The sequence below is a fragment of the Populus alba genome, chromosome 14 (assembly GCF_005239225.2).
Source record: "Populus alba chromosome 14, ASM523922v2, whole genome shotgun sequence".
NCBI classification, from domain to species: domain Eukaryota; kingdom Viridiplantae; phylum Streptophyta; class Magnoliopsida; order Malpighiales; family Salicaceae; genus Populus; species Populus alba.
This window is the reverse complement of record NC_133297.1, coordinates 8,758,806-8,785,844: the sequence shown is the minus strand read 5'-3', so window position 1 is coordinate 8,785,844 and position 27,039 is coordinate 8,758,806. Positions and strand designations below refer to the sequence as shown.

General features: G+C 36.3%; 3 protein-coding genes across 6 annotated transcripts; all 3 read left to right on the top strand.

Moving 5' to 3' along the window:
• The first annotated feature begins 529 nt into the window (after window positions 1-529).
• LOC118041120 (ABC transporter B family member 11-like) lies at window positions 530-6,680 on the top strand. Of its 2 annotated transcripts, none has more exons than XM_035048262.2 (13): window positions 530-668; window positions 991-1,389; window positions 1,542-1,596; window positions 1,700-1,875; window positions 1,974-2,195; window positions 2,274-2,512; window positions 2,596-3,121; window positions 3,242-3,515; window positions 3,954-4,834; window positions 4,966-5,232; window positions 5,327-5,590; window positions 5,696-5,989; window positions 6,217-6,680. In XM_035048262.2, exons 2-13 carry the CDS (start codon window positions 1,060-1,062, stop codon window positions 6,571-6,573), a joined length of 3,885 nt encoding a protein of 1,294 aa, XP_034904153.1. In that variant the 5' UTR covers window positions 530-668; window positions 991-1,059; the 3' UTR covers window positions 6,574-6,680. The 2 variants fall into 2 exon arrangements, with proteins under 2 accessions (XP_034904153.1, XP_034904155.1); XM_035048264.2 differs by having other exon boundaries at window positions 563-668; window positions 986-1,389.
• Window positions 569-18,853, top strand: LOC118041121 (ABC transporter B family member 11-like). 3 transcript variants are annotated; one of them, XM_073404621.1, is made up of 13 exons: window positions 569-668; window positions 13,079-13,482; window positions 13,635-13,689; window positions 13,793-13,968; window positions 14,065-14,286; window positions 14,365-14,603; window positions 14,687-15,212; window positions 15,331-15,604; window positions 16,048-16,928; window positions 17,130-17,396; window positions 17,490-17,753; window positions 17,862-18,155; window positions 18,359-18,853. In XM_073404621.1, the coding sequence occupies exons 2-13, from the start codon at window positions 13,153-13,155 to the stop codon at window positions 18,713-18,715; spliced, it is 3,885 nt and encodes a 1,294-aa protein (XP_073260722.1). In that variant the 5' UTR covers window positions 569-668; window positions 13,079-13,152; the 3' UTR covers window positions 18,716-18,853. The 3 variants fall into 3 exon arrangements, with proteins under 3 accessions (XP_073260722.1, XP_034904159.1, XP_034904160.1); XM_035048268.2 differs by lacking the exon at window positions 569-668 and adding an exon at window positions 12,873-12,928 and having other exon boundaries at window positions 13,084-13,482; XM_035048269.2 differs by lacking the exon at window positions 569-668 and adding an exon at window positions 12,879-12,941 and having other exon boundaries at window positions 13,084-13,482.
• A 597-nt stretch (window positions 18,854-19,450) lies between these two features.
• LOC118041122 (ABC transporter B family member 11) lies at window positions 19,451-25,446 on the top strand. Its single transcript, XM_035048270.2, has 12 exons — window positions 19,451-19,997; window positions 20,153-20,207; window positions 20,298-20,473; window positions 20,576-20,797; window positions 20,887-21,125; window positions 21,274-21,799; window positions 21,943-22,216; window positions 22,618-23,492; window positions 23,666-23,932; window positions 24,009-24,272; window positions 24,415-24,708; window positions 24,879-25,446. Exons 1-12 carry the CDS (start codon window positions 19,671-19,673, stop codon window positions 25,233-25,235), a joined length of 3,876 nt encoding a protein of 1,291 aa, XP_034904161.1. The 5' UTR covers window positions 19,451-19,670; the 3' UTR covers window positions 25,236-25,446.
• Window positions 25,447-27,039: the final 1,593 nt, after the last annotated feature.

Here is a 27,039-nt window from a genome sequence, read left to right as displayed (position 1 = left end):
TTGAAACTCCATTTTAAATAAGTTTAATAATTTAACAAAACAGCCCATCTTTTCATGTAAAATATTAAGAAAAATAAATAAAAAGAATCGGGTAATTTGATAAAATGACATACTCTTAAAAGTCACAATTTACCACTGCAATTAATTAATGTCCCGGTTATAAACTGTAATATCAAAAATTTTAGTGTCGTTTAGCATTGAAGATGAATGTGTTTTATTAAAATTTAAATTTGTTTTAAAATTAAATTTTATTTAGTGGTATGTATTGATATCAAAATTAAATTTTAAAAAATAAAACAAATATTATTTTAATATATTTTTAAATAAAACACTTTAATTTTTTTAAAAAAAATAACATGAAACACGCTGCAAACACTTGGTAGAATAGATTCGTATGGCGAATAGCATTTGGTGTCTATGAAGTATGAATAAACAAGATTAAAGATGTGGACTTCTTGACGAGGAAAATTACCTTATAATATTCAAACGATGCGTGCGCTTGAAGCTAAAGGAAGCAGTACAGATCCCTATTTTATAAGCCCTTGAAATCCAACAGCTCATGGAGCAGCCAAAGAACTAGCATAACATCATACCACTTCATATCTGTCTTTGGACTCGTTTCATATTTCGAGTTCAACTACTCGATCCCATATTTCGTCTCTTCTTCTGTAAGTAAATTCCCTCCCCCCCCTCGCTCTGTGTGCGTGTTTTTTCCTTCATTAAAAATGGACTGGAATCTTGTTTTCTGTTTAATATATATATATATCCCGTCTCTCCTTCATCTTACTTGAAGACTACGATTTATCACTTCAAGATCAAACTAAGAGGTGGTCAATCTAGGTGCCATTTTTTTTTTCTTGAACAGCTCAATAACTAAAAACGAATGTCTCCCATTTTCTGATCCTTTATTATTATTATTATTATTTTAATCTTTGGTTGTATTCAAATGACCTCCATTAAAAGTTGCTGATTTTTTGTGCTCTAGTGCAGCTGCAATACAAGTCTCTGCATATTCTGAGAGCAAATTGAGGATTAGATTAATATCTTGAGGTTCGAGCGATGGCTGTCGAGAACGGCAGAAATGGTGATAAGAGTATGGATGAGGCGAGCACATCAAAAAGCCTGGAGGTGGAGGAGAAGAGTTCTGGTGGAAGGGGGGACCAACAAGAGCCAGTGAAGAGTAAAGGAGATGAGGAAACTAAAACCGTTCCCTTTCTCAAGCTCTTTTCATTTGCGGATTCTACAGATATCTTGTTGATGATCCTTGGGACGATTGGTGCTGTTGGAAATGGAGCATCCTTACCGATTATGTCAATACTGTTTGGTGATCTGATTAATTCTTTTGGACAAAACCAGAATAACAAACAAGTTGTGGATTTAGTTTCTAAGGTAAACATAATCAACATATATGCCTGTTTCAATCGAAAAAAATGCTTTCAAGGATAAGTAACATCATGCACCTTTCTTTCTGCTCTGGAAGATGTACAATTGAATTTTTTGAACTCAGTTTCTGATATGGATATGCTACGAACTCTTCTCAGGTGTCTCTCAATTTTGTCTACTTGGGAATTGGTTCTGCTGTAGCAGCATTTCTTCGTAAGTACATTATTAACCCAACAATGCTACCTTACAGTTACAAATGACTTGTTTAATGCATCAAGCATTGTGGATTTATAAACCTGTTCTTGTTGTTTGTCAGAGGTGGCTTGCTGGATGGTCACAGGAGAGAGACAAGCAGCTCGGATAAGGGGTACATATTTGAAAACCATACTGAAGCAAGACGTTGCCTTTTTTGACAAGGAAACAAACACTGGAGAGGTTGTTGGTAGAATGTCTGGTGACACTGTTCTTATACAAGATGCTATGGGTGAAAAGGTACAACACTGTTCTTATCAGATGGAAAAAACACAGTGAATTTTATCCATATTGCCAATATTTTTTTTCTGGGTAAATAACCCGTAATGTTCGTGCAGGTTGGGAAATTTATACAGCTGGTATCAACATTCATTGGAGGCTTCATCGTTGCATTTGTTAAAGGGTGGCTACTTACTCTTGTCATGTTATCCTCCATTCCCCTGCTTGTGATTGCTGGTGCAGGACTGGCCATCATAATAGCTAGGATGGCATCTCGTGGACAAACTGCTTACGCTAAAGCAGCGACTGTAGTAGAACAGGCTATTGGTTCAATTAGAACAGTACGTGTACATATAAAGAACAAGATGTGCCTGGATAAAAATTCATTATAGAATGTTAATTGTTTGACTTGTATCCAGGTTGCATCATTTACCGGGGAGAAGCAAGCCATAAGTAATTACAAGAAGTTTCTTGCTACTGCGTATAACTCTGGTGTACAAGAAGGCTTTACTGCTGGATTAGGTCTTGGCATCGTTATGCTAATTATTTTCTGCAGCTATGCTTTGGCAATATGGTTTGGTGGAAAGATGGTTGCGGAGAAAAGATACAATGGCGGTGTTGTGATTAATGTGATTGTTGCTGTTTTAACCGGCTCCATGTGAGTACCATTATGAAGCAATATCCACTTTAAAAAATTCTTTGTTTGTTTAATTTTATGGTTTAATCATATGAATGGTTCAGGTCTCTAGGGCAAGCATCTCCCTGCATGAGTGCGTTTGCAGCTGGTCAAGCCGCAGCTTACAAGATGTTTGAGACTATAAATAGAAAGCCAGAGATAGATTCTTCCGATACAAGGGGAAAGATATTGGATGACATCAGTGGAGATGTAGAGTTGAGGGATGTGTATTTCACTTATCCAGCCAGACCAGATGAGCAGATATTTTCTGGATTCTCTCTTTTCATCCCTAGTGGAACAACTACCGCATTGGTTGGACAAAGTGGAAGCGGAAAGTCAACGGTGATCAGTCTGATAGAGAGATTTTATGATCCAGAAGCTGGTGAAGTTCTCATAGATGGCACTAACCTCAAAGAGTTTCAGCTCAAGTGGATTCGGGACAAAATTGGTCTTGTCAGCCAAGAACCTGTGTTGTTTGCATCCAGCATCAAGGATAACATTGCATATGGAAAAGATGGTGCCACTAATGAAGAGATAAGAGCTGCAGCTGAACTTGCCAATGCTGCTAAATTCATCGATAAACTACCTCAGGTTTTAAACTGGTTCCCTCTTCACAAATTTCTAGTGCTGTCATTTTTTTATTTTTTGGAGAGGAGGAGGTTCAGATCGCCTCAGTTTTTTATCTAATTTGGTTTCAACTTTTGTATCCAGGGAATAGACACCATGGTTGGTGAACATGGAACTCAGCTGTCTGGGGGACAGAAACAGAGAATTGCCATAGCAAGAGCCATTCTGAAAGATCCACGGATTTTACTTTTGGATGAAGCTACAAGCGCACTTGATGCAGAATCAGAAAGGATAGTACAGGAGGCATTAGACCGCATTATGGTCAATCGAACAACTGTAATTGTTGCCCACCGTTTGAGCACTGTGAGAAATGCTGATATGATTGCAGTTATTTACCGTGGGAAGATGGTTGAGAAAGGTATATAATTAAGCATGCATGATTGTCATATAATGAAACATAAAAATATCTGGCGATCCTGCTGAGAAATTCCTTTGCTGTAAACTTTCTGGTCTCTGCACTGCCACATATTCTCTATAGATCCAGGATCCAAAATATTTGATATTTTCAGTCAAGGATTTTTATACACATCATACATTTTATTTAATATTATATGAAACCTCCTTCTTATTTACCTAGTTTCACCTAGGCATATAGCAGATATATATTCTATGCTGCACCATCATGATTCCTGCACTCATTTTCTGCAGCCAAATCATGTCTGCAATCTACAATCTTAGTTAGGGTAATTTTCTGATTAATTCCTGAACTTGTTTAAGTCTTCTGGATAAGAGGGGTTGAGGGAACTTTCCGGATTTTCATACATTATGTGAAATATCCATTTCATTGATTGATCAGGTTCACATTCAGAACTCCTCGAGGATCCTGAAGGAGCTTATTCTCAGCTTATACGCTTACAAGAAGTTAACAAAGAGTCCAAACAAGAAACAGAAGACCCCAAGAAGTCAGCTCTTTCTGCAGAGTCCTTAAGACAGTCAAGTCAAAGAATCTCACTGAAACGGTCCATAAGTCGGGGATCATCTGGTGTAGGACATAGTAGTCGCCACTCGTTGTCAGTGTCATTTGGTTTGCCTACTGGATTCAATGTCCCTGATAATCCCACATCGGAATTAGAAGTTTCTCCACAGAAACAACAACCTCCAGATGTCCCGATCAGCCGCCTTGCGTATCTCAACAAGCCAGAGGTTCCAGTGCTGATTGCTGGATCTATAGCTGCAATTCTCAATGGGGTCATACTTCCGATTTACGGTATACTACTTTCCAGCGTAATTAAAACTTTTTTTGAACCACCTGATGAATTGAGAAAGGATTCCAAGTTCTGGGCACTGATGTTTATGACGCTTGGGCTGGCATCATTCGTGGTGTATCCAACACAAACATACTTATTTTCGGTGGCCGGTTGCAAATTAATCCAAAGGGTCCGATCTATGTGTTTTGAGAAGGTGGTTCACATGGAGGTCGGTTGGTTCGACGAGCCTGAGCACTCAAGCGGAGCAATTGGTGCTAGGCTGTCAGCAGATGCAGCAACAGTGCGTGCTCTGGTCGGAGATTCTCTTTCCCAGTTGGTTCAGAACATCGCGTCAGCTGTTGCGGGTTTGGTCATTGCCTTTTCTGCATCTTGGCAATTGGCATTGGTAATCCTTGTACTCGCTCCTTTAATAGGACTCAATGGATTTGTACAAGTAAAGTTCATGAAAGGATTCAGTGCAGATGCAAAGGTATGCTCTTTAACTCATGTTCCACTGAGCCTTTCTCAGAAATCACCATTTGCTGCCTTTTCTATTTTAAATTAACCATCAAATGTGCCCAAAAAATTAATAATCACATTCGCTGCTCTGAATGGTTGTAGAAAATGTACGAGGAAGCAAGTCAAGTTGCTAATGACGCTGTAGGCAGCATAAGAACTGTTGCCTCTTTCTGTGCTGAAGAGAAGGTGATGCAATTGTACAGAAGGAAATGTGAAGGGCCTATGAGGACAGGAATAAGGCAAGGGATGATCAGTGGAACAGGATTTGGAGTTTCTTTCTTTTTACTGTTTTCTGTCTACGCAACCACTTTCTACGTGGGAGCTCAACTTGTCCAGCATGGGAAAACAACTTTCGCGGAAGTTTTTCGAGTGGGTATATCTTCCTTGTGTATAAATTTTTCGATGAGATCTTTATAGACATCAGAGTTTTCTTAATAATACTAAATTATGTGTCTACTCGTAGGTTTTCTTTGCTTTAACCATGGCAGCGATTGGAATTTCTCAATCAAGCTCCTTTGCTCCTGATTCCTCAAAAGCCAAGGTAGCAGTTGCTTCCATATTTGCTATTATAGACCGCAAGTCGAAGATTGATCCAAGTGATGAGTCGGGAACGACATTAGACAATGTGAAAGGAGAAATCGAACTTCATCATATAAGCTTCAAGTATCCAAGCAGGCCGGACATTGAAATTTTCCGAGACCTGAGCTTGGCTATTCATTCTGGCAAGGTCAATTATTCATGCTTTAAATCAAATCCTTTCAAGCATATTGTTTTAAGATTAATGGAATTCTGAAAGCACGAAACTCATATCATTTAAAATGCCTTCTTTTAGACTGTTGCCCTGGTTGGAGAAAGTGGAAGTGGGAAATCAACGGTGATCTCATTATTGCAAAGATTTTATGATCCCGATTCAGGTCATATAACTCTTGATGGAATTGACATTCAGAGTCTCCAACTCAAGTGGTTGAGGCAGCAGACGGGGCTTGTGAGCCAAGAACCTGTTCTCTTTAATGAAACAATCCGTGCCAACATTGCATATGGAAAGGAAGGGAATGCAACGGAAGCAGAAATTCTAGCTGCATCGGAGCTGGCCAATGCACACAAGTTCATTAGTGGTTTACAACAGGTTAGAATTAACATTATGTCAGTAATTGTTTCCATTGATATCATCTTCTGCAAGTACAAGTAGTAACTTAACTTGCTCAAGCAAGCAGCTGTGATATAACTTCCAATGGGCCTTTTGACCGAAAAGAATCATAGATAATTCATGCACTCTCTTTTGGTTGGTGTTATCAGATTGAATATTTTGCTAAGATGCTTGTGTAATTTTGTTGACTTGCGTGCAAAATGCAGGGGTACGATACAGTTGTTGGGGAGCGAGGAACCCAATTGTCAGGGGGGCAGAAACAAAGAGTGGCTATTGCTCGCGCTATGGTCAAAAGTCCCAAGATACTTCTGTTGGATGAGGCTACCAGTGCGCTAGATGCTGAATCTGAAAGAGTGGTTCAAGATGCACTGGACAGAGTAATGGTGAGTAGGACTACTGTGGTTGTCGCCCATCGGTTATCTACAATCAAGAATGCAGACGTTATTGCCGTGGTGAAAAATGGAGTTATTGTAGAGAAAGGAAAGCATGAGACTTTGATCCATATCAAAGATGGCTTTTACGCCTCCTTAGTAGCTCTTCACATGAGTGCCTCGACTTCTTGATTCACCCCTGCAATTTTTCTAGCACCCATTATTTACGAATGGCTGTCATCTTCTTGTTTCAAACACCGAAGAAATTTTGTAAACATTAAGATTTCTTGTTTCTTTTACTGAATAACACTGCATTTTCTGGTATACAAACGTGAACAACAGAAAAGGTTCCACTGTTGTAGTAATTGCTTATCAATTAACACAGCTAATTAGCTTATTTTGGGAATTAGAAATAAAGGAGAAGGCAACATTAGAGGCAATGACTAAAGTTTTCATGAAATCATCAGATTCATGCTAAGCTGGATATGAATCTGTTGTTGAGATCAAAGTAATGGATGACAGGTTGTGACCCATCTCCTATGGTTTAGTCTCGTCACCGTTTGATGATACCTCGACACTGTAGCCATGCTAGATTCAAGGTTGGCCCTCCAATAATCACATCGCAGGCCTAATTAAATTAATAATACTCATTCCCTCCGCGCAAGAGCATAGAAATTAATTACTATATAAAACAATCGTCGATATACTCAGGTAGATCAGTTGCCCATCAACTTGCAATTAAGTAATCGATGTTAAATCTAAGATGACTTGATGTTCAGTAGAAAGTGACTGCCATGTTAATTTTAACAAAACTTGCACTAGAAGCAAAAGGAAGACTCGCTGTATAGGAGTAGTGAGATTATTAAAAGCTGAAACAGGGAGTGGTAAGTACAATTAGCATTAATGTTTCTATCAGCTGAGATGCCTTAAGCACAAGTTAGTTCTGTATGTTTCAGAGGTGGCTTGCTGGATGGTCACCGGAGAGAGGCAGGCTGCTCGGATAACGGGTACATATTTGAAAACTATACTAAGACAAGATGTTGCTTTTTTTAAGGAAACAAAAACTGGAGAGGTTGTTGATAGAATGTCTGGTGACACTGTTCTTATACAAGATGCCATGGGTGAAAAGGTATTAAACAGTTCTTATACAACAAATTAATGATTCTTGAACTACCAGCATCAAGTTGAGGGGATGTTACAGAGATAATTTAGGGATTTGATTTGTATTATTTTAGGAATGTTTACTTACTTTGTATAGCATTTAGCTGCCGGAAATTTTCCATTAATACTTACCTTGTATAGCATTTAAGTTCTTTATATAATGAAGGAAAACCTGATGGAAGGGGCATTCAAACCAATTTTGACAAATTAAAGTATAATTTTATCAGATAATATTTATCATTGTTCAAGTAAATAAAACAAGTTGAAAATGCGAAAAAAAAAAATCATTATATAATGCTACAGCTAATCGATTACTTACTATATCATGCTCTTAACACAATCACGCAAGTTTGACAAAAAAAAATATACTCTCTTTTTTTTCCTTTTTTGCTTACGCTTTTCTTTTTTACAAAAAAGAAATTCAAATTTTAGAATTTTAGAGAGAGAAGGGATGCTGATAGCAATTGAACCATATATAACGTCCTTCAGTTTTCTTTTTTTTAAAAAAAAAAATTAGGTGACGCAATCATAACGCATTACCTACAATCACAAATTCTAGTCACTATTGGCGGCTGAAAAATCAGGCAACCACCCCTTAGAAGCAGAAAACTCACTTGAGGTATGTGAAAGAGACTAGTTTCTTTTTTTTACACTTAAGTTTAAATTTTATTTTTTATGTTTGTCATTCTTGTGGTGTTTTACATGCTTATTAAATTTATAAGATATTTAATAGATTATGGGATTAATCGTGGTATGTGCAAGCTGACCCAGACACCCACATAAATAAAAAAACTCATTTTTATCTATTTTTTCAGCTCAAAACATCTAGGAAATATCATGGGGACATAAAAAAAACTCTTTTTTTTATATTAAATCACTATTTAATCTATTAAGAAAACAAATATTAACCTGAACCAAAATAAATTTTTTAAGTTCGATTTATTTTTATTTTAGTGGGAAGAAAAATGAAAACTAAATCTAAATAGAATTCTCCTGATAAATAAAACTTTTTGACATCTATAATGATGAGTTCTGCCGCTAAAAAGTGAGTATTTTTAAATTTTTTCTAAAATTTATTGTGATTTAACAACTCTTTTTTTCTATGATGATTTAGTTTCTACAAGAGAAGACACGTATTAATCAACACATGAAAAATATTATCTTACAGTTATGTGTTGACAAAAATAAACTTAAAGAAATAGATAAGGAAAGGGTCAATACAGTACAGTTATCTTAAAACAATTTGCTGTTTATTTTGTGGTGATTGCAATGTTATTTGTGTAAGTTTACTCAATATTTTATTTTATTGACAGCACAACTAAAGATAAAAAAAAAATAAAATTATATATATATATAAGAAAAGGAGTTTTAAAAATGCTATAAATTTTTTTAATTATTAAAATAATGTATGAAATTGTCTCTAACATTGTCCTTTATTACAATGATACGTGTACTTTTGAAAATGACACAACTCTATTAATTTTAAATAATGCTTCCAATGCCACATCTTACGTTGGATAAAGGAAACTGGGGACTGCGCTGCGTTTTATTTGAATAACGTGAAAGAAATAATATAAATTATATATTAAATTTTATTTAATAATTTAAATTATTAATTTTAATTTATTTTTTAATATTATATCAGAGTTTTAATGATCGAGTAATCACAAGTTTAAATCTTATCATTTCTATTTATTTGATAAAAATTAAGCACAATATAATGTAGGCCAATGTAAGTTTAAAGCCCAAAGAGTTTTTACTTGAGGGGATATATTAGAGAATAATATAAATTATATCCTGAAATCTTACCTATTAGATTAAGTTATTGGGTTGAGATTATTTTTTAACATGATATCAAAGTCTTTATAACTAAGTGGTCATAAATTTGAATTTCACCACTTTCATTTATTTAATAAAAATTAAGTATAAAATAATATGAATCTGTAGAAATTTTAAATTTAAAAATTTTTACTTGAAGAGATATATTAAAAAATAATATAAAATAAATTATATTTTGAATCTTGTAAACTGGAAGGCCAATATTTCTGCAGATATTGGCCTTGGCTGATTATTATCAAAACAACTAAACCATTTGAGATATACATATGAACCATGTTAAAATATTTGTTTAATCATTTTAATAACTTGCGTGTTGTAGCTCAGTGGTTAATTATATATAAGAGTGTAGGGACCACGTTAATGGAAGCAAAATATTTCACTTTTAAACGACAACAGATTGAAATGTTGTTGCTTATTTTTTTCATCTATTTTTTTTTAAAAAAAACTCATTAAAACCAATCAGGGCTATATAAATCGCTTCCTTTAGATTTCTTTCTTTCTTTCTTTCTTTTTTCACTCAAAGTTTTGATTTTACTACTGCACTAAGGCCGTGTTTGATTGCAGGAAAGTGAATTCCTGGAATTCACTTTCCTGCTTTTCCTATGTTTGGCGGCGATAAAGGAAAATAATAAAAGGAAACTGAATTTCATCCACCTAAAATTAATAACGTGCTCGAAGGAAAGTGTTTTCCTTCTGTTAGAAAAGAAAAACACTTTCCTTTCGGCGTGCGCCTTCACTTGCTACAGTGGCAAGCGATATAATTCACTTGCCACAGTAGTCAGTGATATAATTCACTTGCTACTGTAGCAAGTGAATTATAATTCGCTTGCCACTGTGTCAAGTGAATTATAATTCGCTTGCCACTGTACCAAGTGAATTATAATTTGCTTTGGGTTTTTGATTAAATCAAAGTTTAATTAATTCCTCAAACTCATTAATTCTTCAATTAAACTCTTGATTTCATTAATTAAAATAATCTAAATTTTAATTAAATCAATTCTCTAGTTAAACCCTTGATTTAATTAATTAAACTAGTCAAGAGTTTAATTAAATCTTTAAACTTCCAATCATGTTGCCCTTAACCCAAATTTTAATTAATCCTTCATTTATTTTATTTTTATTTTTCATCATCTTTTTTTAAATAATAAAAATAAAAAGGTCAAAAATTGGGTTATGACAATTGTAAGTGATTAAATATTTTATATTAAATATTTTATATATATTAGATAAACTTGAAAAAAAAAATTAATTCATTAATAAATTATTTTCCAGTTCATTTTCCATAACACAACCAAACACTGGAAAGTATTTTCCAGTTCATTTTCCATAACACTACCAAACATCGGAAAATACTTTCCCGGAATTCACTTTCCAGGAATTTACTTTCCCCGGAATTCACTTTCCAAAAGGAAACTACTTTCCTGCAAACAAACGGAGCCTAAGAAATAGTTTAGAAACTTGGGTCAACTTATATTTTTAAAAAAATTTAAAAAAAAAAATTAATTAATTTTTTTATATATATATATATTTTGGATTATTTTGATGCACTGATCTTAAAAATATTTTTTTAAAAATAAAAAAAAATATCATTTTGATACATTTCGGAATAAAAAGCACTTTAAAAAACAACCGCAACCACACTTCCTAACAGACCCGCTAGAGTTTTCCCCTGCCTCCCTTAGTTCGTACAAATAGTAAATGAGATTTTTTTTTTAATTTTATTTTTAATTTTTTTCCATACCTCTTTTCTTTCCATTAAATGCTTTTTATCTTTTATCTTTTCAATTTTATCCACTAAAATTTTATTAATTTTAAAAATAATCATTATATTTCATAACAAAGGCTCATTATTCTTGGCAAATCCTATATGTGCCGCTACCACATACTCAGGAAGAGAGCATGGTGGTCAGCTAAAAAGTATAAGTCTTGTTTGTTTTTGTGTTTTTAAAAGTATTTTTAAAAAAATTTTAAATTTTTTTTATTAATTTTAAATTAATATATTTTTAGTGTTTTCAAATCATTTTGATGTGCTGATGTCAAAAATAATTTTTAAAAAATAAAAAAAATTATTGACATGCATTTTGACATGAAAAGTTATTTGAAAAATAACCATAACCACACTGCCAAATAAACTCTAAAACACAATACTAGAGAAGTATACGTGTCATGTGAAATTACTAATAAAGACATTATTTTTTTTGTTACAGTAGCCTTATGAGTTAAGAATTATACGTGTCATGTGAAATAATATTTTTTATATTTTAAAAATTATTTTTAATATCAATATATTATAATAATTTAAAAAATATAAAAATATATTTTAAAGTAAAAAATTCAAAATTTTTCTAATCCTTGTTCGACACACAATTCCAATCAATAGCTAAGTTGAATTTACGTCACCAAAGAAATTGGGTCTAATACAAGAAGCTCAGAAGGTTTATTTTATTTTTTAATTTTTTACATTTAATCTTTGAAACTCCTATTTAAATAAGTTTAATGATTTAACAAAAACAGCCCACCTTTTCATGTAAAAAATTAAGAAAAATTAATAAAAAAGATTCAAGTAATTGGGTAATTAGCATAAAAAATTTAAAAAACAAAATAATATCAGAATTTTTTTTTGATAAAATAACATACTTTTAAAAGTCAGGATTTATAGGATGTCGTGGTTTATGACCGCAATATCACAAATTTTAGTGCCTTTTTTATATTGAAGTTGGACATGTTTTTTATTAAAATTTAATTTAAAAAAATATTTTTTTTATTAAATAATTTTGGATGATTTTGATGTATTAATATAAAAATAAATTTTAAAAAATAAAATAAATAATATTTTAATATATTTTATAACATTAAAGTATCACACTACAATCACACAGTATTATAGATTCGTTGCTTGCCGATGATGTATAACATTTGGTCTATAAATAAACAACATTTAGGATTTTGACAAGTTGACGAGGTAACAAGTATTAATACAATTCAAACGATGCGTGCGCTTGAAGCTAAAGGAAGCAGTACAGGTCCCTATTATATAAGCCCTTGAATTAATAAGTGGTAACTCAAATCCAACAGCTTATAGAGCAGCCAAAGAACTAGCATTACTTCGTAACAGTCATGTTTATTTCTGTGATTTAAAAATATTTTAAAAAAAATTTAAATTTATTTTAAATTAATATATTTTTATTATTTTTAAACTATTTTGATATACTTATGTTAAAAATAATTTTAAAAAATAAAAAAATTATTTTAAATTATTTTAAAATAAAAAATATTTAAAAAAAACAATCTTATTTATATTTCTAATACATGCCGTACGTCGTATCTTTGTCGTTGGACTGGTTTCTTGTTTCGAGTTCAACTACTCCCATATTCCGTTCCTTCTTCTGTAAGTAAATTCCCTCGCTCTGTGTGCGTGTTTTCACCTTATTTAAAAATGGACTGGAATCTTGTTTTCTGTTTAATAAATTTATATATATATATCCCGTCTCTCCTTCATCTTACTTGAAGACTACTTCGATTTATCACTTCAAGATCAAACTAATAGGTGGTTAATCCAGGTGCCATTTTTTTTTTCTTCAACAGCTCAAAAAGCGAATGTCTCCCATTTTCTGATCCTTTATTATTATTATTATTTTAATCTTTCGTTGTATTCAAATGACCTCCATTAAAAGTTGATGATTTTTTTGTGCTCTAGTGCAGGCGCAATACAAGTCTCAGCATATTCTGAGAGCAAATTGAGGATTAGATTAATATCTTGAGGTTCGAGCGATGGCTGTCGAGAACGGCAGAAATGGTGATAAGAGTATGGATGAGGCGAGCACATCAAAAAGCCTGGAGGTGGAGGAGAAGAGTTCTGGTGGAAGGGGGGACCAACAAGAGCCAGTGAAGAGTAAAGGAGATGAGGAAACTAAAACCGTTCCCTTTCTCAAGCTCTTTTCATTTGCGGATTCTACAGATATCTTGTTGATGATCCTTGGGACGATTGGTGCTGTTGGAAATGGAGCATCCTTACCGATTATGTCAATACTGTTTGGTGATCTGGTTAATTCCTTTGGACAAAACCAGAATAACAAACAAGTTGTGGATTTAGTTACTAAGGTAAACATAATCAACATATATGCCTGTTTCAATCGAAAAAAGTGCTTTCAAGGATAAGTAACATTATCCACCTTTCTTTCTGCTCTGGAAGATGTACAATTTAATTCTTGGAACTCAGTTTCTGATATGAATATGTTACGAACTCTTCTTAGGTGTCTCTCAATTTTGTCTACTTGGGAATTGGTTCTGCTGTAGCAGCATTTCTTCGTAAGTACATTATTAACTCAACAATGCTACCTTACAGTTACAAATGACTTGTTTAATGCATCAGGGATTGTGGATTTATAAACCTGTTCTTGTTGTTTGTCAGAGGTGGCTTGCTGGATGGTCACAGGAGAGAGACAAGCCGCTCGGATAAGGGGAACATATTTGAAAACCATACTGAAGCAAGACGTTGCCTTTTTCGATAAGGAAACAAACACTGGAGAGGTTGTTGGTAGAATGTCTGGTGACACTGTTCTTATACAAGATGCTATGGGTGAAAAGGTACAACACTGTTCTTATCAGATGGAAAAAACACAGTGAATTTTATCCATATTGGCAAAAACTTTTCTGGCTAAATAACCCGTAATGTTCGTGCAGGTTGGGAAATTTATACAGCTGGTATCAACATTCATTGGAGGCTTCATCATTGCATTTGTTAAAGGGTGGCTACTTACTCTTGTCATGTTATCCTCCATTCCCCTGCTTGTGATTGCTGGTGCAGGACTGGCCATCATAATAGCTAGGATGGCATCTCGTGGACAAACTGCTTACGCTAAAGCAGCGACTGTAGTAGAACAGGCTATTGGTTCAATTAGAACAGTACGTGTACATATAAAGAACAAGATATGCCTGGATAAAAATTCATTATAGAATTTTAATTGTTTAACTTGTATCCAGGTTGCATCATTTACCGGGGAGAAGCGAGCCATAAGTAATTACAAGAAGTTTCTTGCTACTGCGTATAACTCTGGTGTTCAAGAAGGCTTTACTGCTGGATTAGGTCTTGGCATCGTTATGCTACTTATTTTCTGCAGCTATGCTTTGGCAATATGGTTTGGTGGAAAGATGGTTTTGGAAAAAGGATACAATGGGGGTCATGTGGTTAATGTGATTGTTGCTGTTTTAACAGGCTCCATGTGAGTTCCATTATGAAGCAATATCCACTTTAAAAAATTCTTTGTTTGTTTAATTTTATGGTTTAATCATATGAATGGTTCAGGTCCCTAGGGCAAGCATCTCCCTGCATGAGCGCGTTTGCAGCTGGTCGAGCGGCAGCTTACAAGATGTTTGAGACTATAAATAGAAAGCCAGAGATAGATTCTTCCGATACAAGGGGAAAGATATTGGATGACATCAGTGGAGATGTAGAGTTGAGGGATGTGTATTTCACTTATCCAGCCAGACCAGATGAGCAGATATTTTCTGGATTCTCTCTTTTCATCCCTAGTGGAACAACTACCGCATTGGTTGGACAAAGTGGAAGCGGAAAGTCAACGGTGATCAGTCTGATAGAGAGATTTTATGATCCAGAAGCTGGTGAAGTTCTCATAGATGGCACTAACCTCAAAGAGTTTCAGCTCAAGTGGATTCGGGACAAAATTGGTCTTGTCAGCCAAGAACCTGTGTTGTTTGCCTCCAGCATCAAGGATAACATTGCATATGGAAAAGATGGTGCCACTAATGAAGAGATAAGAGCTGCAGCTGAACTTGCCAATGCTGCTAAATTCATCGATAAACTACCTCAGGTTTTAAACTGGTTCCCTCACAAATTTCTAGTGCTGTCATTTTTTTATATTTTGGAGAGGAGGAGGTTCAGATCGCCTCAGTTTTTTTATATAATTTGGTTTCAACTTTTGTATCCAGGGAATAGACACCATGGTTGGTGAACATGGAACTCAGCTGTCTGGGGGACAGAAACAGAGAATTGCCATAGCAAGAGCCATTCTGAAAGATCCACGGATTTTACTTTTGGATGAAGCTACAAGCGCACTTGATGCAGAATCGGAAAGGATAGTACAGGAGGCATTAGACCGCATTATGGTCAATCGAACAACTGTAATTGTTGCCCACCGTTTGAGCACTGTGAGAAATGCTGATATGATTGCAGTTATTTACCGTGGGAAGATGGTTGAGAAAGGTATATAATTAAGCATGCATGATTGTCATATAAAGAAACATAAAAATATCTGGCGATCCTGCCGAGAAATTCCATTGCTGTAAACTTTCTGGTCTCTGCACTGCCACATATTCTCTAGAGATCCAGGATCCAAAATATTTGATATTTCCAGTCATGTTAAGGATTTTTATACACATCATACATTTTATTTAATATTATATGGAACCTCCTACTTATTTACCTAGTTTCACATAGGCATATAGCAGATATATATTCTATGCTGCACCATCATGATTCTTGCACTCATTTTCTGCAGCCAAATCATGTCTGCAATCTACAATCTTAGTTAGGGTAATTTTCTGATTAATTCCGGAACTTGTTTAAGTCTTCTGGATAAGAGGGGTTGAGGGAACTTTCCGGATTTTCATACATTATGTGAAATATCCATTTCATTGATTGATCAGGTTCACATTCAGAACTCCTCGAGGATCCTGAAGGAGCTTATTCTCAGCTTATACGCTTACAAGAAGTTAACAAAGAGTCCAAACAAGAAACAGAAGGCCCCAAGAAGTCAGCTCTTTCTGCAGAGTCCTTAAGACAGTCAAGTCAAAGAATCTCACTGAAACGGTCCATAAGTCGGGGATCATCTGGTGTAGGACATAGTAGTCGCAACGAGTTGTCAGTGTCATTTGGTTTGCCTACTGGATTCAATGTCCCTGATGATCCCACATCGGAATTAGAAGTTTCTCCACAGAAACAACAACCTCCAGATGTCCCGATCAGCCGCCTTGCGTATCTCAACAAGCCAGAGGTTCCAGTGCTGATTGCTGGATCTATAGCTGCAATTCTCAATGGGGTCATATTTCCGATTTACGGGTTACTACTTTCCAGCGTAATTAAAATATTATTTGAACCACCTGATGAATTGAGAAAGGATTCCAAGTTCTGGGCACTAATGTTTATGACGCTTGGCCTGGCATCATTCGTGGTGTATCCAACACAAAAATACTTATTTTCGGTGGCCGGTTGCAAATTAATCCAAAGGGTCCGATCTATGTGTTTTGAGAAGGTGGTTCACATGGAGGTCGGTTGGTTCGACGAGCCTGAGCACTCAAGCGGAGCAATTGGTGCTAGGCTGTCAGCAGATGCAGCAATAGTGCGTGCTGTGGTCGGAGATTCTCTTTCCCAGTTGGTTCAGAACATCGCATCAGCTGTTGCGGGTTTGGTCATTGCCTTTACTGCATCGTGGCAATTGGCATTGGTAGTCCTTGTACTCATTCCTCTAATAGGACTCAATGGATTTGTTCAAGTAAAGTTCATGAAAGGATTCAGTGCAGATGCAAAGGTATACTCTTTGATTCATGACCTAGTATTTTATTAGAGCAGCGAGCAAAAGAATACGAGTTTTGACATTTAAAAGAAGTTTAACTCATGTCACACGGAGCCTTTCTCAGAAATCACCATTTGCTGCCTTTTCTATTTTAAATTAATCATCAAATGTGCCCAAAAAATTAATAGTCACATTCGCTGCTCTGAATGGTTGTAGAAAATGTACGAGGAAGCAAGTCAAGTTGCAAATGACGCTGTAGGCAGCATAAGAACTGTTGCCTCTTTCTGTGCTGAAGAGAAGGTGATGCAATTGTACAGAAGGAAATGTGAAGGGCCTATGAGGACAGGAATAAGGCAAGGGATGATCAGTGGAACAGGATTTGGAGTTTCTTTCTTTTTACTGTTTTCTGTCTACGCAACCACTTTCTACGTGGGAGCTCAACTTGTCCAGCATGGGAAAACAACTTTCGCGAAAGTTTTTCGAGTGGGTATATCTTCCTTGTGTATAAATTTTTCGATGAGATCTTATAGACATCAGAGTTTTCTTAATAATACTAAATTATGTGTCTACTCGTAGGTTTTCTTTGCTTTAACCATGGCAGCGATTGGAATTTCTCAATCAAGCTCCTTTGCTCCTGATTCCTCAAAAGCCAAGGTAGCAGTTGCTTCCATATTTGCTATTATAGACCGGAAGTCGAAGATTGATCCAAGTGATGAGTCGGGAAAGACATTAGACACTGTGAACGGAGAAATTGAACTTCATCATATAAGCTTCAAGTATCCAAGCAGGCCGGACATTGAAATTTTCCGGGACCTGAGCTTGGCTATTCATTCTGGCAAGGTCAATTATTCATGCTTTAAATGAAATCCTTTCAAGCATATTATTGTTTTAAGATTAATGGAATTCTGAAAGCACGAAACTCAGATCATTTAAAATGCCTTCTTTTAGACTGTTGCCCTGGTTGGAGAAAGTGGAAGTGGGAAATCAACGGTGATCTCATTATTGCAAAGATTTTATGATCCCGATTCAGGTCATATAACTCTTGATGGAATTGACATTCAGAGTCTCCAACTCAAGTGGTTGAGGCAGCAGATGGGGCTTGTGAGCCAAGAGCCTGTTCTCTTTAATGAAACAATCCGTGCCAACATTGCATATGGAAAGGAAGGGAATGCAACGGAAGCAGAAATTCTAGCTGCATCGGAGCTGGCCAATGCACACAAGTTCATTAGTGGTTTGCAACAGGTTAGAATTAACATTATATCAGTAATTGTTTCCATTGATATCATCGTCTGCAAGAACAAGTAGTAACTTAATTTCCAATAGGCCTTTTGATTGATAAGAATCAAAGATAATTCATGCACTATCTTTAGGTTGGTGTTATCAGATTGAATATTTTGCTAAGATGCTTGTGTAATTTTGTTGACTTAAGACCATGCTAAATGCAGGGGTACGATACAGTTGTTGGGGAGCGAGGAACCCAATTGTCAGGGGGGCAGAAACAAAGGGTGGCTATTGCTCGCGCTATGGTCAAAAGTCCCAAAATACTTCTGTTGGATGAGGCTACCAGTGCGCTAGATGCTGAATCTGAAAGAGTGGTTCAAGATGCACTGGACAGAGTAATGGTGAGTAGGACTACTGTGGTTGTCGCCCATCGGTTATCTACAATCAAGAACGCAGACGTTATTGCCGTGGTGAAAAATGGAGTTATTGTAGAGAAAGGAAAGCATGAGACTTTGATCCATATCAAAGATGGCTTTTATGCCTCCTTAGTAGCTCTTCACATGAGTGCCTCGACTTCTTGATTCACCCCTGCAATTTTTCTAGAACCCATTATTTATGAAGGGCTCTCATCTTCTTGTTTCAAACACTGACGAAATTTTGTAAACATCAAGTTTTCTTGTTTCTTTTACGGAATAACACTGCAATTTCTTGTATACAAACGTGAACAACAGAAAAGGTTCCACTGTTGTAGTAATTGATTATCAATTAACACAGCTAATTAGCTTATTTTGGGAATTAGAAATCAAGGAGATGGCAACATTAGAGGCAATGACTAAAGTTTTCATGAAATCCTCAGATTCATGCTAAGCTGGATATGAATCTGTTGTTGAGATCAATGTAATGGATGACAGGTTGTGACCCATGTCCTATGGTTTAGTCTCGTCACCGTTTGATGATATCTCGACACTGTAGCCATGCTAGATTCAAGGTTGGCCCTCCAATAATCACATCGCAGGCCTAATTAAATTAATAATACTCATTCCCTCTGCGCAAGAGCATAGAAATTAATTATTATATAAAACAATCGTAGATATACTCAGGTAGATCAGTTGCCCATTAACTTGCAAGTAATCGATGTTGAATCTAAGATGACTTGATGTTCAGTAGAAAGTGACTACAATGTTAATTTTAACAAAACTTGCACTAGAAGCAAAGGGAAGACTCACTGCATTGGAGTGGTGGGATTATTAAAAGCTGAAACAGGGAGAGCCATCTTGATTTTTCTCTTTCATTTGTTATTTTCGCACTCTTTCTCTTTGTTTAATGCTAATTAGTACTGTGCATGCTATTTTGTCTTTGAAGAATTTGGACTGCTGGAATTTATTTCTTCTAGAGGTGTATTATATTTGTTTCAGTTAAAATTTAGTAAGGCCTGCGATTTAAAGTTGCAGATGTGCTTGTGCTCTGCAGCTGCAAACTTCGTTATATATATTCCGAGAGTAAATTGAGAACCAGTAATACCTTTAGGTTGGTGTTATGGCCCTAGAGAACGGCAGAAATGGTGAAAGTATGGACGAGGCCACCACATCGAAAAGACAGGAAGGGAAGGAGAACAGTTCAGGCCCGAATAAGGAACTAGAAAAGCAAGAGAGGAGCAAAGAAGATGAGAAAACTAAAACTGTGCCATTCCCCAAGCTCTTTTCGTTTGCAGATTCCACAGATACTGTTTTAATGATCATTGGCTCGATTGGTGCTGTTGGAAATGGAATATCTTTGCCCCTTATGTCAATTCTACTGGGAGACGTGATTAATTCTTTTGGACAAAATCAGCATAATGAAAATGTTGTGCATTTAGTGTCCAAGGTAAGTACAATTAGCATTAATGTTTCTATCAGCTGAGATGCCTTAAGCACAAGTTAGTTCTGTATGTTTCTGATCAGGAGCATTAGATTTTTGGTTCTGTAATTATTTTTCTTCGCATAAAGATGTTGCTAATCTGTTAACTGCGAACATTTCAGGTATCTCTCAAATTTATCTACTTGGCAGTGGGGTCTGGCGTAGGATCATTTCTGCGTGAGTACATACCCAATAATGCTAACGTACAGAAAGTGTCTTGTTTTTCAGGAATTTGGGATTTATTAAAGCTTTTCTGTTGTTTGTCAGAGGTGGCTTGCTGGATGGTCACGGGAGAGAGGCAGGCTGCTCGGATAAGGGGTACGTATTTGAAAACTATACTAAGACAAGATATTGCTTTTTTTGACAAGGAAACAAACACCGGAGAGGTTGTTGGTAGAATGTCTGGTGACACTGTTCTTATACAAGATGCCATGGGTGAAAAGGTATTAAACAGTTCTTGTACTCTAACCTGAAGGAAAAACTACAGTGGATTTTATACATTTTGCCATGTTTTGTGGTTAAATAAGCCTTATTATTTCCTTCAGGTTGGGAAATTTATACAGCTGCTATCAACATTCTTTGGAGGCTTTGTAATAGCATTTGTCCAAGGATGGCTTCTTACTCTTGTCATGTTATCCTCCATTCCCCTGATCGTGATAGCTGGTGCGGCCATGTCAATAATAATATCCAGGAAAGCATCTCGTGGACAAACTGCTTATGCAAAAGCAGCAATTGTCGTTGAACAGACACTTGGCTCGATCAGAACTGTATGTTTACATACGAAGAACTTGACTTTTCTTAGCCAAAAGGTAAAGGAAAACCAGTAAAGAGTGCTGATTTTTTAACTTCAATCCAGGTCGCGTCATTTACTTGTGAAGAGCAAGCCATAAGCAATTACCAGAAGTTTCTCATTACTGCTTACAAATCCGGGGTTCAAGAAGGCTTAGCGGCTGGATTAGGTATTGGCATTGTTATGTTAGTAATCTTCAGCAGCTATGCTTTGGCAATATGGTTTGGTGGGAAGCTGATATTGGAAAAAGGATACACTGGGGGCACAGTGATTAATGTGATTGTTGCTCTGTTAGTCGGATCCACGTGAGTTCCTTTATGAAGCAAACAAACACACACTCACATGCACAGTGACGGCTGCAGAAACCAAAACATAAATTGATGTTCAAGAACTCAATATTTTTCTTAACAATTCATCGTATTTTCTTTATGATTGACCATGCGAATGTGTCAGGTCACTAGGTCAGGCATCTCCCTGCATGAGTGCATTTGTGGCTGGTCAAGCTGCAGCTTCTAAAATGTTTCAGACTATCAGTAGGGAGCCTAAGATAGACGCTTACGAAATGAGGGGAAAGATAATGGAGGACATCAACGGGGATATAGAATTGAGGGATGTGTATTTCAGTTATCCAGCCAGACCCGATGATCAAATATTTTCTGGTCTCTCTCTTCTCGTCCCAAGTGGCATAACTGCAGCTTTGGTTGGACAAAGTGGAAGTGGAAAGTCAACAGTCATCAGTCTGATAGAGAGATTTTATGATCCACAAGCTGGTGAAGTGCTCATAGATGGTATTAACCTCAAAGAATTTCAACTTAAGTGGATCCGAGAGAAAATTGGTCTTGTCAGCCAAGAACCTGTGTTGTTTACGTCCAGCATAAGGGATAACATTGCATATGGAAAAGATGGTGCAACTACTGAAGAGATAAGAGCAGTAGCTGAACTTGCCAATGCTGCTAAATTCATAGATAAACTACCTCAGGTTACAAGTGGTTCCCTCTATTAGTTATTATACCCCCTATGCCAATTTATATTGTTTTCATTTTCATTTTTTTTGGTAGGGGGACTGGATCTCCAGGTTTTCCTTCTTTAATTTGATTTGGACCGTTGAATTTTGCTATCCAGGGACTAGACACCATGGTTGGTGAGCATGGAACTCAGATGTCAGGTGGGCAGAAACAGAGAATTGCAATAGCAAGGGCAATTCTGAAAGATCCACGAATTTTGCTTTTAGATGAAGCTACAAGTGCACTCGATGCAGAATCTGAAAGGGTAGTGCAGGAGGCACTAGATAGGATTATGGTCAGTCGAACAACTCTCATTGTTGCCCATCGTTTGAGCACTGTGAGAAATGTTGATTTGATTTCAGTTATTCACCATGGCAAGATAGTGGAAAAAGGTATCTCATAACTATCCACATATAGAGCGATGTCAGAAATGCTTGTCTAACTTCTTCTCACTGATATATATTCTTTATCCATTCTGAAACGTTTTGTGTATTTCCTTTCATGTTATGGATATTTATACATGCTGTATACAGAGAATAATCCTACTCATTTACCTAGTTTCAATACACTTGTAGTAGCAGATATATGTGCTTAATTTGTTGTACCATCATGCTCTAACTTTGGGCAGACAAGTCAGTTCTATATCGTACAAACTTAGAACGGCCTCCACATTAAATTCCAAACTAGTTATTTCTCCTGGCTACTGAGGGATTATTTGTTCGGACATCTTGATTCTTGATGCAAAAGAAACAAGGAGATAATACAATTTAAAACACTTCTGTTAATTGATCAGGCTCGCATTCAGAACTACTCAAGGATCCTGAAGGAGCTTACTCGCAGCTTATACGTTTACAAGAAGTAAATAAAGAGTCAGAGCATGAAACGGAAGACCACAAGTCAGATATTGCTATGGAATCCTTTAGACAGTCGAGTCCAAGAATTTCACTGAAACGGTCTTTAAGCAGGGGATCTTCTGGAGTAGGAAGTCCATTCTCAGTCTCATTAGGTTTACATACTACTGGATTCAGTGTCCCTGACACTGATAATGCCCCGGGAGAAGTAGAAGCTTCTTCACACAAACCAAAAACTCCAGATGGCCCAATCCGCCGCCTCGCTTATCTGAACAAGCCAGAGATCCCGGTACTTATAGCTGGATCTATCGCTGCAATTCTTAATGGTGTCATATTTCCAGTTTTTGGCGTCCTACTTTCCAATGTGATCAAAACATTTTTTGAACCACCGCATGAATTGAGAAAGGATTCCAAGTTCTGGGCACTGATGTTTATGACGCTTGGCCTGGCATCATTTTTGGTGTTTCCAACACAAACATACTTGTTTTCTGTGGCTGGATGCAAATTAATCCAAAGGATTCGATCTATTTGTTTTGAGAAGGTAGTTCACATGGAAGTCGGCTGGTTCGATGAGCCTGAGCATTCAAGTGGGGTAATTGGTGCTAGACTCTCAGCAGATGCAGCAACAGTGCGTGCTCTGGTTGGAGACTCTCTAGCTCAGATGGTTCAAAACATCGCATCAGCAACAGCAGGTTTGGTCATTGCCTTCACTGCATGTTGGCAATTGGCCTTGATTATCCTTGTACTAATTCCTCTAGTAGGACTCAATGGAATTATTCAAATAAAGTTCATGAGAGGATTCAGTGCAGATGCAAAGGTATTGTTTTTAACTCGTGACCTTGTATTTGATTGCAGTAATAAGCTAAAGAATTTGAATTTTGACAAGTAAAAGAAGTTCAATTCATGTTCCCAGCCTTCTCTCTGAAATTACTATTTGTCAAGTTTGCCGTTTGAAATTAATCGTCGAATCACTAATCGAGATGGTTGCAGATGATGTATGAGGAAGCAAGTCAGGTTGCAAATGATGCTGTAGGCAGCATCAGAACTGTTGCCTCTTTCTGTGCAGAAGAGAAGGTGATGCAATTATACAAAAAGAAATGTGAAGGCCCTATGGAGAAAGGAATAAAGCAAGGGCTGATCTGTGGAACAGGATTTGGAGTTTCTTTCTTCTTACTGTTTTCTGTCTACGCAACCAGTTTCTATGCAGGAGCTCAACTTGTCCAGCATGGGAAAACAACACTTGCAGAAGTTTTTCGGGTGGGCATATCTTCCTAATTATTTCCATGGAGACTACTAACGTTTTAATGATACTTATCCATGTGTCTTCTGGCAGGTTTTCTTCGCTTTGACCATGGCAGCTATCGGAATTTCTCAAACAAGTTCCTTCGGTCCTGATTCCTCCGGTGCCAAGACTGCAGCTGCATCCATATTCTCTATTATAGACCGAAAGTCAAAGATGGATCCTAGTGACGAGTCAGGTACGAAGTTAGACAGTGTGAGAGGAGAGATTGAACTTCATCACATAAGCTTCAAGTATCCAACTAGGCCAGATATTCAAATTCTCCGAGACCTCAGCTTGGTGATTCATTCTGGCAAGGTAATTTCTCATGCTTTAAAACCCATCTGCTTAATTGTTCCAAGCATACTGTCTTAACAAAAATGGAATCCTGGAACCAGTGCTGTCATTTCGTTTGAAATGTCAACTTCTTAATTGTTTTAGTTTGAATCTGTTATCTTAGACTGTAGCCCTGGTTGGAGAGAGTGGAAGTGGGAAATCAACGGTGATATCATTGTTGCAAAGATTTTACGATCCTCATTCAGGTCATATAACTCTAGATGGAGTTGACATTCAAAGCCTCCAACTCAGGTGGCTGAGGCAGCAGATGGGGCTTGTGAGCCAAGAACCAGTCCTCTTTAATGATACAATCCGTGCCAACATTGCATATGGAAAACAAGGGAAAGCGACGGAGACAGAGATTTTAGCTGCATCAGAGCTAGCCAATGCACACAATTTCATCAGCAGTCTGCAACAGGTAATTACAGAATTATGGAGCAGTCATCATCTCCTGATATTAAGTACTCGGCTACATTTGTTAAAGCAAGCAGGCTTTTGCAGACATAGCTAGGAATAAAAACTCAGGGATGAACTCTCTTAATGTTGCTACTGGAAGCGAAGATGCTAATATCTGAACGCAAAATGCAGGGTTATGACACCATAGTGGGAGAGCGAGGCGTCCAATTGTCAGGGGGGCAGAAGCAAAGGGTAGCCATTGCTCGCGCTATAGTCAAAAGTCCCAGAGTGCTTCTACTGGACGAGGCTACCAGCGCCCTGGATGCTGAATCTGAGAGAGCTGTTCAAGATGCACTAGACCGAGTCGTGGTGGACAGGACTACGGTGGTTGTAGCCCATCGGTTATCTACAATCAAGAATGCAGACGTTATTGCAGTGGTTAAAAATGGAGTTATTGTAGAGAAAGGCAAGCATGATACTTTGATCAATATCAAAGATGGGTTTTATGCCTCCTTGGTTGCCCTCCACATGACCGCCTCCACCGCTTAAGTCAACGAACTCAGCACTTCCAATTATCCAGCCACTTCATTATTTAATGGCGGGCTGCTATCTCCTCTTTTTCCAAACCTGTTTGTCTTCTTTAAAATGTAGTGCGAGTTCTGACCAATGAATACTGGCAGCGAAAGAAGCTACACGCTACAGATTTGTTGCTTATAGAGTGTGGTTGCATTTTCAAAAAAGGAACCCTAATGCAATGCCAATAAACAGTATTTAAGATTACGATAGAAGTGTTTTTTAAATTATTTTTTTTTTGCTTGGAAACATAGTAATATTAAAAGATAGCAATCAAGATTACGATAAAAATTATTTTTTAAAATATTTTCTACTTATAAATATATTTAAAAAATGTAATTAAAAAAATTAATTTTTTTAAAAAAAATACAGGTAGACAGAAAAAACAAACACAGTCCTTGCTTGTAGTTCTTTATGTGTGGAGTAAGAATATAAAAAGTTGACCATTTTGGTGGGAATCGGTGTGGAAAAAACTAAAGAGAGCTAGCCAATGACTACAGTTTTTAACGAAATTCCGGGATTGCTACGGCGTTGGAAATGAATTTTAATTGAGGAGATCAAAAGTCATAGATGGGCTGCGAGTCATGTTCCTCTCATTCAAATATTCTGTCCCATCTTTAACATATATATATATATATATATATATATATATATATATATAAAAGAGAGAGAATATTTTGGCGACTCCTAGCTTATCAATCAAGCAAGAAAGAAGCCGGTGGGGAGGACCCTCTGAGATTGACTTGGACGATGATGATTCTAGTCATGAAACTGCAAGATGCCCGGAAAACACAGCATCTTGAAAGGGCTGTAATTTATTGGCGTGCTCTGAGGAAAAGAGCAGTATAATCTTTCTCCAATCAACCTCTTATTTTGTCAAAATCTATCTCATATATTTCCACAGCAGTTCCCCGGAAAGTCATCCCGGAATTTTGCTGGGGGCGTGAGACCATCGGTTTCATACTTTTGTTATTTATATATATAATTTCCTATCAGGTCAAGAGTTTCATTTGTTAATTAACTTGTCACTGAAGGCAGAAGGACTGCACGATCTTCTTCTGATATAAATTAAGAAATTCAAGTGATATGGTAGCAAAGCAATCTTTACAAGATCTTGAAACATCGTGTCATCTTCAGCGATGGCTACATTGCATTTCCATATGGCTTTTCTTACGCTGCGAAGAACCATTGCTTTAATAATTCAAGAAATCAAATTAAATAACCATAATTATCCCAATTCTTCCGTGTGAGCTTGAACTGCTGGCCATCAGAAATTGCACTGCAGTACTGGCTGCCGCCATCTTGACCATTGCCCCTCATCATCTCTCCTCCTGCCTCTCCTGTAACCCTTTCAAGATGCAAGACGGGATTTTCTTTAAATAGAAAATCATCACGTAAGAGAATTCTGAGTTCATATTATTAACGGAAGGCATGGTCATTTATTTATTAATTGTTCTTGTTTTATTTTAGTTTTATTAGAGATTGTTGCTTTCCTTTTCTTTCATGGGAGAGGGGGTTGTTTTTTTAATTCTTACAATATTTGTTATTTTTTATTTTAAAAATATTTTTAAAAAATTTTAAATTTTTATTTTTTTCCTTGCTTCAAATTAATATTATTTTAGTGTTCTAAAATTATTTTAATGTATTAATATTAAAAATAAATTTTTAAAAATAAATTACTTTTATATACTTTCAAGTAAAAAACAATAATTACAATTTCTCAAACACCCAAAACATATGTCAAGGGTAGTGATGGTACTGTTATTATTTTTAGAATATT

Bases quoted from the DNA above. Each gene is read 5' to 3' on its own strand.
- LOC118041122 (XM_035048270.2), top strand. From the start codon at position 19,671: ATGGCCCTAGAGAACGGCAGAAATGGTGAAAGTATGGACGAGGCCACC. The intron at 21,800-21,942 runs GTTACAAGTGGT...TTTGCTATCCAG, and splicing joins TCATAGATAAACTACCTCAG to GGACTAGACACCATGGTTGG. The intron at 24,273-24,414 runs GTAATTTCTCAT...CTGTTATCTTAG, and splicing joins TGGTGATTCATTCTGGCAAG to ACTGTAGCCCTGGTTGGAGA.
- LOC118041120 (XM_035048262.2), top strand. From the start codon at position 1,060: ATGGCTGTCGAGAACGGCAGAAATGGTGATAAGAGTATGGATGAGGCG. The intron at 2,196-2,273 runs GTACGTGTACAT...ACTTGTATCCAG, and splicing joins CTATTGGTTCAATTAGAACA to GTTGCATCATTTACCGGGGA. The intron at 4,835-4,965 runs GTATGCTCTTTA...GAATGGTTGTAG, and splicing joins GATTCAGTGCAGATGCAAAG to AAAATGTACGAGGAAGCAAG.
- LOC118041121 (XM_073404621.1), top strand. From the start codon at position 13,153: ATGGCTGTCGAGAACGGCAGAAATGGTGATAAGAGTATGGATGAGGCG. The intron at 13,690-13,792 runs GTAAGTACATTA...GTTGTTTGTCAG, and splicing joins TGCTGTAGCAGCATTTCTTC to AGGTGGCTTGCTGGATGGTC. The intron at 16,929-17,129 runs GTATACTCTTTG...GAATGGTTGTAG, and splicing joins GATTCAGTGCAGATGCAAAG to AAAATGTACGAGGAAGCAAG.